The 15,849-nt window shown below is 34.8% G+C and overlaps 1 protein-coding gene across 1 annotated transcript; it reads left to right on the forward strand.

The window, feature by feature from the left end:
• Nucleotides 1–10,326: 10,326 nt before the first annotated feature.
• On the forward strand, nt 10,327–13,922 carry LOC142338307 (uncharacterized). Its single transcript, XM_075387994.1, has 2 exons — nt 10,327–10,689; nt 13,398–13,922. The coding sequence occupies exons 1-2, from the start codon at nt 10,485–10,487 to the stop codon at nt 13,835–13,837; spliced, it is 645 nt and encodes a 214-aa protein (XP_075244109.1). The 5' UTR covers nt 10,327–10,484; the 3' UTR covers nt 13,838–13,922.
• Nucleotides 13,923–15,849: the final 1,927 nt, after the last annotated feature.

Genomic DNA, 15,849 nt, shown 5'->3' on the forward strand with positions numbered 1-15,849 from the left:
TTTCCGTCCCGATTATAGTGAGGTGATTGTGGTCTAGAATTTTATTGTGAGTTAGTTTGAAAATTTGGTATTGGGTATGGTGAACCATTTCTACTCGGTGGTTTGAAGTTACTGTTCCTATAATAGGGTTTTGAGTTATTTTGTGAGACATTGTTTGGACTTCTCAGCCTTCAATGATTCCGGTGTTCTCTGCTATTGCTGCGAGAGCGATTTGAAAATGGTAGTTGTTTACCTGTCATATTATTCGATATGACTTGTCTGTTGGGAAGATTTTGATTGCCTTCATTGCTTGGTTAAAAATTTGTTTTTAAAAATTAGGTTTATCAAGTGGTTTTGTATACCGTTTTTCAAGGCACGTAGAAACACTATGTCCTGAGCGTGAACATCTTTGGCAAAATTTTAGGAAGAGTAGTTTTCCTTTAAAGTTAGGCTCCTTTGAGTACTTGTGTTGTTCTACATTCATTCCGTGAGCAATATCGGTTAAAGAGTAGAATTTGTATTTAATTTGTGTCTATCAATATGTGTTCTTGTAATATCTTCTTGGTGTATTTTTTCAACAAGTTGTGCAAATGGAAGTTGTGGTTCCAATGCGGTTGATTTGTGATTTGAAATCTTTTTAAGTGCTATTCTAGCGAGTTGTGAATCAAGTGCTTTGACGAGTGCGTCATTCATTTGCGCATTTCGCATATCCGGGGCATTGTTAATATATGCTTTTCGAGTCTTTTGTTCTATTCTGAGTGCTAGCGTTTTAATTTGTTCATCAGAAGCAATTGTTATGCTTTCTAGTAATAATTTCGCTTGTGTTTGCGATTGTTGATTGTCAAATGTTTTCTGAAATTCACGGCAAAACGCTTGCCAATTCTTTTTAATTTCTAGTGGAAGATGTGAATACCATTGTTGTGCTGGTCCTATTAGGGCCGTTTGGATCATGGAAATTTTTTTCAAGATCCAGGATTCATAAAATGGTGAATCAGTCTGCTCTGGTCCTGCTGTCATTACCATATTTGCTGTGATAGCATTTAAAAAATCTTCTGTTGTATAGGTGGGATCAGTACCATCAAACGGTCTTGAAGACTGTTGCGTTGGCACCGAGCCGCCTAGGTAGGGATACATCATTTGTGTATTCCTACGAACTACAAGTGATGTCCTTTGTGTTGACGCCGCTTGTAAATAATAAGGAGTCGGTGCGTTTGTACTTTGTTGTGTACTTTGTGAATTTATTTGCCTAACGATGTTTACTAATGGTTTTGGAGTGATTTGAATATTTTGATTAGTCCCCTGTATTGGTTGGGTTGAGTTATTTGGAATGATGGGTTCAGTATTAAAGTGTACGGAATTCTGTCTGTGTAGACGTGGTAAAGGTTTGTTTACATTCGGTAATATTGGTATATTTGTATTTAATGGATCTGAGTTTTGTGTCAATTCAGTTGAGTTTACAGGTTGTTTGTGCTGGTTATTTTGGTAAATATTCGTGTTATCGGTGGTATTAATAGTAGAGTTATAATTATTATTACTATTATTGTTATTTTGGTTATTGTTTTGATCATTGTGTCCAAGATCCATTAATGTGTTTACCGTGTGTGATGAAAAGAGTGTTCCATCGTCTAACAGTGTTGGGTTGAAATCTGTTTAAGCAGTTTCGTTTATACGACTTTCTGATTGTTGAGAGTGGATTATTGTATCCATATTTCCATATTGTAGGCCATATGACTTCATAATCTTTTTCTCGTGAAAGTCTGATGAATTATACTAATTGCGAAGCATTTGTATCAATTGTAAATATACGCTGTTCTCTGAACAAGTCTTGGCAACTAAAATTTTCGTTGATTACTTCGAAACTATATGTTTTTGTAAAAGAAAGTGTAAGTTTTAAAATTATATGTTTTTTTCTGCAGGTTTGTAACAGTCTGAGCATTGAATGATCTCAGTTATTAGAGTAGTGACATGAAACAAGCTGATGGATTTTATGACTGCACGCTAATTTTTTTTCATAACTGAGTTTTAATTTCGGAGCGTTTTAGTGTTTTTGTTGACTTTACCTTCAGTCTCACTAATTGAAGTCTTCGAAAGTCAATGTTAAGAAACATTTGAAATAAATTTTATTTTCAATTGATAGCTGATTTCTGATGAAAAATAAAATTATTCAATGTTGTAAAAATTTGTGTAGTTTTTAAATTTTTCTTGCAATTGGTTTTCAAGCAGTTGGATTTTTTGGTTAAATTTGACTGTTCACAATTGAATTTGTAATTTATTCTGGTTGCTGACAAGTGGATTTGCTTTTCCGAAGAATTGTGACTGTCAAATGTTGGCGCGTTTGACAACAAATGTTTTTTAAAACTTGTTTCAAAAATAACTTTGACATTTTTGGAAGAAATCTTGATATTCAAAATTGTTTTGTCCTCTTGCAAAATAATCTCATTAATCTCAAGCTGTCGTAACTGCTTCTTATTGAAAACTCTGTGCTTGTGTTGAGTGGTTTCAGTTTTTGGAAATTACTAAAGGATTTTATGTTTTATTTATTTTTTTTAAATTTTCAGCATTAAAATTTTTCAATGAAAGGAATTTTATTCAGGTTTTTTGTCTACTATGTCCACTTTGCTATAAAATTGATATATAAGTTCCGAGGGCAGACATTTGAACTGATATGAACCCGGTTGTTTTATAGTCGTGTTTCGTTTTTTATGAATCACTTCTTAAAAGGGAATCTGTTTCTGCTTCAGTTGGTAGATAATGGAGATAAGGTTGTGAACCAGCGGGGTCGGAACATAGCGAGCCTACTTGATATTTTGTGGACTTCACTTGCATAAAGTAACGTCCACAGTGAGAGATGTAAGCGTATGTGGACTACTCCACTTACAAAATTATGCAAGTACAGTTCACATTTCTGTAATTAATTTTTCTGGCGGAATAGACCAGAAAAGGTTGAATTTAGAAGGGCTGGGATAGCTGGTAGTGAGCTCCTTCTTCGATTTTCTTGTTTGTGGTCCATTATTAAAAAACTTCGAGCTGCTACTAATACATCCCATTTCATATAAATGACTGAATGCACAAAACCTGATAGCAGTGCTCTATTTTAAATGTTCTGTAACTCTTAGTTTAAATTTCTGAAACTGGTCTCAAAGGTTAGAACTAACTGTAGATCAAGCATATAATACATAAATTCACTAAACTAGTGATATCAAAACATTGTGTTAGTAGGAAAATTAGAAAAAAGAAGCTTCTAGACTACATCTGATCAATTTTGCGAGAAATTGAGTCGCTTATGTCTCAAAGGCGATAATTCTGATGGTTTTGACTGACGACTGAACTTTTCTTCGTTAATATTTGAACTAGCGGGGGGGGGGTGGCGGTGCATAATCTACTGGGGGGTGGGCACAAACAAACAGAAAAATCCGAATCCTAACCTACGTGAAATAGTTTATTATTGTCGTTCATTTTGCATTTTTTGTTGCAATATCTTTCCGACTTATCTCGCATTTTTTGTTGCAATATCTCTCCGACTCCAATAAGGTTGTTCCAGGTATAACGAGTGAAACTTTAATGGACCTTGAAATGAAAGGCGTCTTGCCCTCTATGAGCCCGAGCTAAGTATTTGCAGCTGTGACAATGACTGATGAATCTTTCAAGAAAAACAACGTTTCCTACTTTTCGACAATGATATTTAACATTCACAAATTCCGACCAATTGAAGTTTATTTGATTGATTATTTGGAGGACAAGTACATGGTTCTGTATTCGTGCTCGCAACAAAAAGCCTCACTGTTCGGCTATGGATTCAGTGTGAAACATTACTCGTGTATTTTGGCCCGAGAAGCCCAAATAGACGATGACACATTGATTAGAATTGACGATAATATGCATTTATTGTTTGAGTTCAAAAACAAATGGTTTCAAAAGCGCGGATTCAGATATGATAGATGTTTAGCAATGGATGAAATACAGTTAAAAGTTTAGATCAAAGTATTGTTCAAAAGGTGAAATTGTTTTGGTCTAAATATAGGAGTTTAAAATAAGGATCCATTGAATCAATTTTCCATTATAGTACAGTACATGCGTTTATGTTGCGACCACATTTGTGGCGGAAGAAATTTGCTCAACTGGGTTTTTTGTTTGGTCAATTTTGGCCGATATATTTATAGTAGAGAGTCGAGTGGTTTCAATAGAAAGCCCGCTAAGCGTAGAGTCTAAAAATTGCGCAGTTTCTTCAGACTTTTTGTCTCTTTGAAGAGTTATAGATGTTTAAATTTTTTGTGAACATTTCGCTTTCCACATTTCTTCACATTTTTGGTAGATTTGTTAAATTTTCGCCCAATTTTAATTTTGATCAGTTATGTTACCATTTTCAACATTTGCGGGTTTTAGTAACTCTTTTGCGATATTGAGGCTATTTTTCTGTCGTCAACGCGGATTTTAAAATAAAACGGATTGAGATTAGGACCTAAATTTTTCGGTTTTTAGAGCCACGTTTTTGTTTTAAATTTTTGCTGCCATATGACTTCATAATTTTTTTCTTGTGGAAGTCTGATGATTTATATTAATTGCGAAGCATTTGTATCAATTGTAATTATATACGGCTGTCTGAGCTTGTCTGTTGGCAACTCAACTAAAATTTCGTTGATTACTTCAAAACTATATGTTTTTGAAAAGGAAAGTGTAAGTTTTGTAAGCTTTTAAGTTTTGAAATTATATGTTTTTGTTCTGTAGGTTTACAACAGTCTGAGCAATGAGCAATCTCAGTAAATAGAGTAGTGACATGAAACAACCTGATAGATTTCATGACTGGACGCTAATTTTTTTCATAACTGTGTTTTAAGTTCCGACCGTTTTGCTGTTTTGTTGACTTTACCTTCAGTCTCACTACTTGAAATCTTCATAAGTCAATGTTGAGACACATTTGAAATTAAATTTCGTTTTAATCGATAGCTAAACTCAGATGAAAAAATGAAATTATCTAATGTTGTAAACATTTGTTTAGTTTTTCAATTTTTCTTACACTTGGTTTTCAAGCAGTTGGATTTTTTGGATAAATTTGGTGGCTGTTCACAATTGAATTTATTCTGGTTGCTGACAAGTGGATTTGTTTTTCTAAAGAGGCGTAACTGTCTAATTTTGACAACGAATGTTTTTTAAATTTTGTTTTAAAAATAATTTTCACATATTTTAGAAGAAATCTTGATTTTCAAAATTGTTTTCTCCTCTTGCAAAATACTCTCATTATTCTCGAGCTGTCCTAACTGTTCCATATTCAAAAATCGTGTTCAGTGGTTTCAGTTTTTGGAAAATACTAAAGGACTTTATTTAACTTTTTTTAAAAATTTTCATCATTAAAGTTTTTCAATGAAAGTGGAGTTTTATTCAGGATTTTTGTGTACTGTGTCAACTTTGCTATAAAAAGATATATGAATACCGAAGGCAGACATGGCTAACTTCAATCCCTTTACAGAATAATTTCAAACTAAATAGTCTACTTGCCACTAAAAAGACATTTCAGTTTGAGATTTACTTTGATAACGGGATAGATGTTGATTTTTGAACTGATATGAACCCGGTTGTTTTATAGTCGTGTGTCGTTTTTTTATGAGTCTAACAAAGTTTAACAAAAAATGAATCACTTCCTTAAAGCCAATCCGTTTCTGCTTCAGTTGGTAGATAATGGAGACAAGGTTGTGGACCAGCGGGGTCGGAACATAGCAAGCCTACTTGATATTTTGTGGACTTCACTTGCATAAAGTAACGTCCACAGTGAGAGATGTAAGTGTATGTGGACTACTCCACTTACAAAATTATGCAAGTACAGTTCACAATTCTGTAATTAATTTTTCTGGCGGAATAGGCCAGAAAGGGATAAATTCAGAAGGGTTGGGATAGCTGGTAGTGAGCTCCTTCTTCGATTTTCTTGTTTGTGGTCCATTATTAAAAAACTTCGAGCTGCTACTAATACATCCCATTTCATATAAATGACTGAATGCACAAAACCTGATAGCAGTGCTCTATTTTAAATGTTCTGTAACTCTTAGTTTAAATTTCTGAAACTGGTCTCAAAGGTTAGAACTAACTGTAGATAAAGCATATAATACATAAATTCACTAAACTAGTGATATCAAAATATTGGGTTAGTAGGAAAATTAGAAAAAAGAAGCTTCTAGACTACATCTTATCAATTTTGCGAGAAATTGAGTCGCTCATGTCTCAAAGGCGATAAATCTGATGGTTTTCACTGACGACTGAACTTTTGTTCGTTAATATTTGAATTCTGGTTGAAACCATGAAGCAATGGAAAATGAAAGGAGCGATTGGGTAATGCAACAAAACGACAAAAACTCTGCTGAAGTCGAAAAACGGTTTGGACAAAAACTAAAAAAAACGTAAAGGCAGAAAATTAGTCTGGATTCCAGTTCACCAAATTTTTACCAATAATGAGCAAAGTTTATAATTTCCCCAAGCCAGCCAATTAGATCAATAAAGTCCTCATTTTAAAAATTTAAAAATCTTTTCAGCGAACAAGTATCTCATCCGTATCATTTAGACAGATGTGATGTGAATCAGAGAGTGGTTATTGCAGCAAAATATCCCACACCTTTTTAGGGTTTCATCCCGAAAAAACCCCATACTTGTTTATAGCTGTTCTGAGTGCTGACGGTTAATGGTGCTGCCTCTAGTTATACGAAGTATAAAAACGGACACATATTTGACTTGTTTTATTTTTTTGTTCTTCTTAATCCAAATCGGTGTTTGTGAAGGTGTATTTTGACTCAGATTGTCCCGTAGAATAATACTGGACAATAGACCATACTTCAAAAACACTTATGTCTGTAATATGAGAAGCAAACCCTTCTACCAAATTTTTGTCAATATTTTGAAAAGCATTTTAGCTTTAATCTTTTCAATTCTAGTCATATCAATTGCGCCAATTCAATTTTCATTTTACGGCAAGCAAATAGTTTTTTTTTCATGATCGATGAAGACATCCCTAATTTACGAACCAAATGAGCACGACGGACTTGAGACACGTGCGGAGTCCAGTGCATCGCAGTATCATAGTCTAGAGCAATATTTGGTGGAGTCAATCGTCGCGATGATTGTTTTTGGTCTTATCGGCTTGTTTGGCTTGTTTGGTCTGGCACAGACCTGGAAAATGGTCTGACCAAAAGCCTTTTGTTCTATATAACCTTTGTTAAAAGTTAATATCAAGATTGTAGGTTTCGATCGAAGCCCGTCTAAATTGCCCGGAGGAAGAGCTGCTTTACTGCAAAAAGATAACGTGGGATCATATATGGGATCATTGGCAACCAGTCACGATGAGCCGGTGCTGTGATTCAATGGTTTCGCCAAAATCGTTCACAGATAATGCGGTTTTTAAAGAGAACATTTCAAATTCAATTCAAGTAAAAAGACTTCAAACTGACTTAGGGTTTGATTTTTCTGGTGAATTTCCTGTCCCATGCCTACAGTTTGATCAAGGCCAATGCACAAAGTTTCTTCCAATAAATGAAAATTGTGAATTTTTTAGAGTATTTGGTGAAATAATTCGGGACACTTTTTTCTATATTTTCTCAAATTTGTCAGACTATAATTCACTAGAATCAACTTTGTAGCAATTATATTTTAGTCCTGCGGACTTTTTACGAGTCGAAGAGGAGTATTGGTGTTTTACAGTCTTTTTTAAAGCTGAAGCAAATTTGAACGTATTTATTTTTGAACTTCTAATTTTGAAAGTTGACTTTTGTTTTCGAACATTCGACTTGGACAGTAGCTTAGTTTTTATTATAGATTAATTAGGAATTGCCGGTAAAATTTAAGGTCGAAAGGTCATTTTGAAAGATTTTCTTCCCATTACAGTCCCTCGTCCCTATTCAAACTATTCAAAATACAGGCTTAAGACACACTAAACTACCTGACAACCTAACTACAGTACAACAAATCCTCCCCGACCTACGTACCGCAAAATTTATGTAACCTCTCCCCCCCCCCCAAACATATCTAACCTATTCCCACACCAACCCCCTTACCACCAACAACCCCCTCCCCTCACTTACCTAAACCCCTAAACTAAAATCCAGGCCCCTAAACTTGTAGACTCAGACACTAAACCAGACCACTAAACTTGTGTCTGAATTTATAAAACACTTTCTATAGGATTATTAGGCTATTAATTTTCTTGTTAATTTTCTTTTTTTTCAAGAGTTTTCTGTTTCTAGGTACTGTTGAGGTTGGTGATTATATTGCATGACTCTTTGAGTCGTTTCCAGTAATCTACCGGCTATGTTTGTTTTGCACTTTTTCGCTTGACCGATTTTTCGTCTGAGCATTTTGACTTTTCCCTAAAAACATGATAAACAGGTAAACACCGGATGGTACTAAGTTCTCTTAGAGCTTCACGGCTCACTAGTCTCTAAGTATTCTAGTGTGCGATTCACCAAAGAAGTTTTAGAGAAATAAATACATGATATGAGTGGCGGATCATAGAATTTGACCCCTCTCAACTAACCCCTCCACATTCCACCTCATTTCACCCATAACCACGCAACTAGCTTCACCTACGCTCACCACCCTCCCCCTTCCCCTCCTCACTCCCCGTCATCTTCACCCCACCCCCTCAATTAAGCTAAAGCTCACCTCTCGAAACCACTGCTAGCTTCAGACGAAGCCAACCGCTGGTCAGTCGTTTGAGAGCAATTCGCGCAACGTTAGTCGGCTATGTTGTATCTGTTACATCGGATGCTTCTGGAAATTTAATGGCTCGAGAATACATCGTTTTGATCGCAGAGTTCAGACCGAAATTGTGCGACACTCGTGCACTTGTATCAGACACTCGTGCGTCACACACTAGGAATGTCAGTCAGGTTTGAGTTTTTACGGGAGTTTCCAGAAAACCAGATCTAATAATGCTCTGATCAGACCAGAAAAGCTAAACATTATTAATTCTTTTATTTTAAAATTTAAAAATAAAGTATTCATTTCATTAAAATTGATGTCAACAGGAACCACTTTTAACTAATATTTTTCCCCTTTTGCGTGAAGAGAATTACAGCTATTTAAATTGCTCTCAAATGTAGTTTGTAGCAATTATTTATTTCGTGCTTATCTACTTTATGCGGTGATTCCTGTTAAAAGTTTTTGGTGTAACCATTTTTCGATCAGACCCAAAAATTTCTTAATATTTCGTGTGGCCGTCTTGATAAACAGAATGTACCTGTAGAACCCGAGGGCATTAGATTAATGAGCAGATATTTAGGAGCCTTGTTGTTCTCTAAGTATGTGATTCTCCAAAATTTTTCTATGCAAATTGCTGTGGTCCATCACCTCACTCCGTTCACTTTTTGCTCTGATGTCTAGTCGTACATTTTTTTGTGAAAATGCATTCCTAGGTTCTTAAAAAAAGTTTTAACCTCAGAACTTTTATATTGGAACATTGACTTCATAAATCAAAAACTTTAAAAATATTGATAAGTTACAACTCTGTCATAAATGAAAGTCCTATGATAAAAGCTTTTGTAAAAGAAAATTCTATTGTAACTACTTCTCCATTAAACCAAACAGGAGCCATTTAAAGGGTCTGGGTTATTTTGTGAGACTTCATGTTCTTCCTAAACTACAAGAGAAAACAGTTTAACTGTTTTCCTTGCAATATAAGCAAAATGGAGGCTCTGTTTTCCAAGATATGCTATAGATAAAATCTAAAACATATTCCCGGATAGGCGAGGAATTATAAAATATCACGAAACTAAAACACATCTCAGTGAAAATTTCATGACTACAACTTTTTATAGGCGCCATAACAAGAAGTTGTAATTTTATAAATTTTTGTATTATGGGGTCAACCCGGGTTCCAATGTGATTTTGGCACTACCTGTCCACTCCCAACCCTCGTGTTGCACCCCCCCACCACTTTCATGATCCCTCACCCAGGAAACATGGAAGCCCAGCTAGCTTATTCGCCTGACGTTAGAAGGTTACGTTTGAAGCGTGTAGTTTAAATCACTCAAATATTAAATGCTTTTTTTTTCCAGTGAGATTAACTTCGCAACTTCTAGTATTCTAAGTTGGATTTTCTTAAAATTTGAATAGGACGCTGCGTATAGAAAATAATCCAAATCCACCCCCCCCCCCCCCCCGAAAACCAGATTTAAAGCAGTAATGACGTAAGATTTGGAGGCTAATTGGGGCAATCAATGAGGAAGCGAAATTATAAATACACCCTCCCCGCCCACACGAAATGTTAGATTAAAGGTCTAACTTGATAGTGGATAAAATTATGCAAGATTATTAGGACAAAAGCTGTGAGTCAATAGAGAGCAAAAGTCAATATCTTTCGGTCAACGACATTGAGAGCATTGAAAGTTGCAAACTTTAATTTTACAAAATGACCCATAATGATATTTACTGTATTCTTAATACTGAATAAAGGGTATGACAGCATCGCAAACATATCTGTACAAGCAGCAACCGAACAATAGTGGTTAACAATATTGTAATTATCAGAAATGAATATCGACGGGTTGATATTAGGAGCTTTAGTTTTGCATAATTTTGGGCAATGTATGCCAAACCTTTGCCCTGAAGTGTTACGTGTACTGGACGTGTCACCCGAAATGCTGAGTGGGAAATGGTACGAGGTCAAAAGGGCTTACTTCCCACCCGAAAACACATTATCATGCAGCGAATTCTACTTTGACGAATTCAAGATAGGTTAGATTATACTCCTATTTTTGTCCCGGAGTGACTATATCCGCGTGACTATATTAATTAACAGAGCAATCAATTTTTGATTGATCTGTTAATTAAGTTGCGGGGGGGGGGGGGGGGAGGACACAAATCTTTTACGTGTGTTGCCACCATTTTAGTTGGGCATATTCAGGCACACATGCTGTTAACAAAAAATTTTAAAAAATCTAATGACTCATATTTTGTACCGGGATATCGTATTTTGGAGAAATGATTAAGAATTTAATCGACAAGACCTGCAAGGATAACCATGCCAATTAGGTCAGCTTCAGAACTGTTCTCAAATAATGTTAAGAGGTCAACCAGGATTGCAATTTGCTTCTACTCACCCAATTTGGAGACATTCTCTGTAAAGAGATAAGAGATCATTAAATTGACCGAATTGATTAACTAAGAAAAAGAAATACACATAACTACAGGTTCAGGTCTCGAACTGATTATCCCCAATTCCGAATCAAAGAAATACAAAAAAATGAAGTTTTGAATTTTCGCTTAGAAACTTCTATCTAACTCTTCTTTGTTTTCTCTTACCAGAGGTTCATTATTCCTGACTATTGATATTGTATTCTCGCTGCTCGAAATTTGGTCGTGTCTGCAGTTTTTGCGTCTTGACAATTTTTATCTTTTATTTTTTATTTCTTTGTTTCTTTTACTCTTGAGAAAAATTGTCCCCTGAAAAACAGACAGCTTGGCAATAACCAAAGTTTAATTTCTCATGCCTCATTTTTGGCAGAAAAATATCAAAAAGATTTATTACACAACTTTTGATATTTTCTAAAAATTAAATTTCGAGACATCAATTTATCAATTTCTAGGACTTTTTATGAATTTCTAGTCGGATTAAGTTGAACTGTAAGATGTATTCTCTAGGCCCAATAAAAATAATTTAAGAAAAAGAAATACACATAACTACAGGTTCAGGTCTCGTCCAGAATTTCCCAGGTTGAGGTTCAGACCGATATCGCCTCTGATCAGACCATCCCAGACAAAAGTGACCATTGATCAAACTATCGTGAGCTCGAAAATCCGCTCGAAAGGGCACTGGAATGCCTCCTCTGATCAAATTTCAGACAGCTTCTATTAAAAACTTGATTTAAATTCGCCCTCCTCTTCTGGACGAATTTAGACAGCTTTCCATTAAAAAAACTAGCTGGACCCCTTGGTTCTGATTAGCGCCATCAGAGTGTAGATGAGTATCTGGTTATAACACTGCCGTATTGTTGGTTCTTGGCAAAACCAACTCCTCTCAGTAAAAATTACCAGAAAATTAATAGAAAAAAAATGCGCTCAAAATGGTTTTCGATCAGACCCAATTGCGCGCGAGATATTTTCCGATCAGACAATTTTACGCTCGAATCCACCTCTGATCATACCGAAGTGACCGCTGATCAGACATATTCCAGACTGCTGTTCAGACTAACGTGCTTTCGAAGAAAGCCATAATGGCTTGAAACATCAAAATTAAGCTAGATATTAAGCTGAAATTTTGTTGGTTTGTCTTTTTTGCGAAAAAGTTTAGAAAACCGCTTTTTTGAAAAATACCAGTATTTTTACAAAGAAAGATCAAAATAAATGGTCTTTAGACAGTTTGTTGGCTTCGTTTTTAAAAATAAAAGAAATTCGAATTGTTTAAACAATTCTCTAAAATTATCATCGATTTGAATATTTCACTGTTGAAAATTTGCAAGTAGCCGCATCGGTTGTCAACGTTTTTTGAAATTACAAATTACAAATACGTCAACTTTGCAATTCTGGCGAAATTTTTTTTTTTTCGTCTTCAATTAAACATAATTTCCAAAAGCCTCCTCTCTAGTGACTGTCTGAAAAATAAGAGCTCCGTTATGATCCGAAATAATTCCTAGTTTAAAATTTTTGATCAATAATGTTTTTCAGGTGTACGTTTTCAGGATGAGTTTTCTTCTTCGACTGAAAAAAGCACTATCGATATAATTTAAATAATCGTTCTGCAAACTGATTATCCCCAATTCCGAATCAAAGAAATACAAAAAAATGAAGTTTTGAATTTTCGCTTAGAAACTTCTATCTAACTCTTCTTTGTTTTCTCTTACCAGAGGTTCATTATTCCTGTCTATTGGTATTGTATTCTCGCTGCTCGAAATTTGCTCATGTCTTCAGTTTTTGCGTCTTGAAAATTTTAATCTTATATTTTTTATTTCTTTGTTTCTTTTACTCTTGAGAAAAATTGTCCCCTGAAAAACAGAGAGCTTGGCAATAACCAACTTTTAATTTCGCATGCCTCATTTTTGGCAGAAAAAATCTCAAAAAGATTATTACACAACTTTTGCTATTTTCTAAAATTTAAATTTCGAGACATCAATTTATCAATTTCTAGGACTTTTTTTTATCAATTTCTAGGAATTTTGTTGGAAATTTGTAGGTTCGGATTAAGTTGAACTGTAAGATGTATTCTCTATGCCCAATAAAAATAACTTACCTATGAACTAATGGGCTTTTTGTACTGGTTCGTGTTTGCCTTCATGTTATTATTAGAACAATTTTTTGAATCATATATAATCTCTTTAGGACACTCGAGCCAATTTCTGAAGCTAAATGTTGATGCTCGATATATTAAACAGACTATTACCAACAACTTCCCAATCCCATCCTTTAAGCTTCATTAAGAACACTTAGAAACCTAGCTTATGTTCTAGGTACATCAACCAGCAAGCAATTCCAGATCAAAATAAGCGGAGTTTTGCCCTTCGGAAATTGGAAGTCAATATCGGGAGTCGCAGAGCTGAACGAAAAATCCTTGCAAAGAAACAGCACAACCTATTATTCGCACATGGCGCTTCAGTTTCGAAAGTTTCATCAAATTGATGTTTTTGTGATGGACTATGTGGCCAATAAATATTTGGTTCTCTATTCTTGCTGGCAACACAAAACATCAATTATCAGCTTTGGTCGAATTGGTTTTATTGTTAAACATTATGCATGGATACTGTCGCGGACACCGAGATTGGACAAGAAAGTTGTCGCTAGAATTCAGAGTGATCTTATTGGTCAGATTGGATCATCGATTAAAATGTACAGTCAATATGGTTTTCATTTTGGCAAATGCTTGCACGTGAATGAAACTCATAATGAGTAATAAATTCAATAAAAACCAACCGCCTTCAGGCCTGAATTTTATTTTCTAGCTCAATTATTTTTTACTAATTGTAATTATTTCTTAATTGCCGTAATACTATATGGTTTGGATGGTAGTAGACATACTCGTTCTTCCTATTTGAAGTTTTCATAAGGTAGTTAAAGCTGTTCAACCATCTGTGTTTTTCATTTTTCTGAGTTACATGATTACTGCCAGATTTTAATATTTTTACAGCGACTGAAGGTTTGTTAACATCTTTATCCAGAGGGAAAACATTTTCGCTCTTTTTAAAAAACATTACTAAGGTGGTAACATAACAGGTTGAAAATAAAAGAACCTGAGAAAAGCAAAGACGATTTTTCTTCCAAAGTTGTTGTAGATGTCGTCGAAAAACAAGAAGACCATATAACATCACATTAAACACAATAAACGACAAAACAAAAATCGGAACATTCAAGGAGAGTGCGAGGAAACGAAGGAAACGAGTAAAGAGAGAAAGAGAGAGAGAGAGAGAGAGAGAGAGAGAGAGAGAGAGAGAGAGAGAGAGAGAATACAATCACACTTTTCTTTAAGAAGTTTCAAGCAGAGCTAAACATGTTATACCATTCGAGAAGTTCATCACACTCGAGAATTGAAAAACTGTTTAAGGTCAAAAAGTTAACTGGCGATTGATCCAGATTTGTTGAATGACTGGCTTGAAATCAGATAAAAACTTCTTTTTAAATTTTGTGTCATATTTTTTCAAGCTTTATTTTGTTTTTGTTATTGAAAATTTTATAACAAAAAGTGATTAGATTTAAAACTTTCATTTTGAGACGTATAAATGATGACAAATCAACAAAATATGAAACGATTCCGTCCTTTTTATTTTGCCGATCGAGTGTAAATAAGATTAACAAATTTTTCCAAAAGAATTTTGATAAATTGAAAAAGGCGCTCTTTATCGGAAGTATGCGAAAAAAAAAATATTTTAAGGCTTTTAAATAGAACTAAATTTCTATTCCCCAATCTAGTTTGGGCTGATAAAAATTTCTTAATCTCTAAAACTACAATATTCAAGATGACCAGCTGAATCCAATATTTTGAGTGTTTTCGGAAAGTAGAGCACGACTTTCAAAAGCCCTCTGAGAGGTTTCGGGCCAAAAAGCCTAAAAATTAATCCACTTATAGAAAGTACCGTAGGAGTTGACTTAATGACAAAGCTAACATGAGTAATAATGACAACATTTTCGCTATGTTTATGCAACATTGCTAAGGTGTTAACATAACAGGTTGAAAATAATTGAACCTCAGAAAAGCGAAGAAGATTTTTCTGATTCTAGATGTTGTCTAAAAACGAGAAAACCATATAGCAGAACGTTAATAAAAAACAAAACAAAAGTCAGAATGTCCGAGGAGAATCACAGGAAACGAACAAAAGAAAGAAAGAGAGAGAGAGAGAGATAGAGAGAGAGAGAGAGAGAGAGAGAGAGAGAGCAAGAGAGAGAGAGAGAGAGAGAGAGAGAGAGAGAGAGAGAGTGAGAGAGAGAGAGAGAGAAGAAAGCGAGAATGACAGAGAGAGAGAGAGAGAGAGAGAGAGAGAGAGAGAGAGAGAGAGAAAGATAGCGAACAAGCAATCAATTGAGAGATTGGACGACAAGCACTAAAAAATTATGATGCCCAAGTGAATTCAACTCTAGCCAACATTTGTAGGAATGCCAGAGTGTTGCGTTTATATTAAATAGGTTAACAATTTTTGAATTAGAATCCTCCCACGGAGACGAAAGTTCCAGTTCAATTTCAATTGCATTTGGAAGATTCAAAATTGTGACTTGATTGAATAGCGTTTTTGCGGAAGTTTTAAAACCCCTTTGGTACCATAGTATACCGAACAATTATTTTTACTATTCTACAAAGTTTAAACTAAAAAACTGTTTTGCGTTGATTCTTCCTGAACAAGGAAACTTCCAAAGCTCCAAAGCTCAGTTTTGATTTCATTCGCAAAACTTGATTGGTTTAAAAAGCGCTAATTT

The sequence above is a fragment of the Convolutriloba macropyga genome, chromosome 4, assembly GCF_964194025.1.
Source record: "Convolutriloba macropyga chromosome 4, txConMacr16.3, whole genome shotgun sequence".
In the NCBI taxonomy this organism is placed as follows: Eukaryota; Metazoa; Xenacoelomorpha; order Acoela; family Convolutidae; genus Convolutriloba; species Convolutriloba macropyga.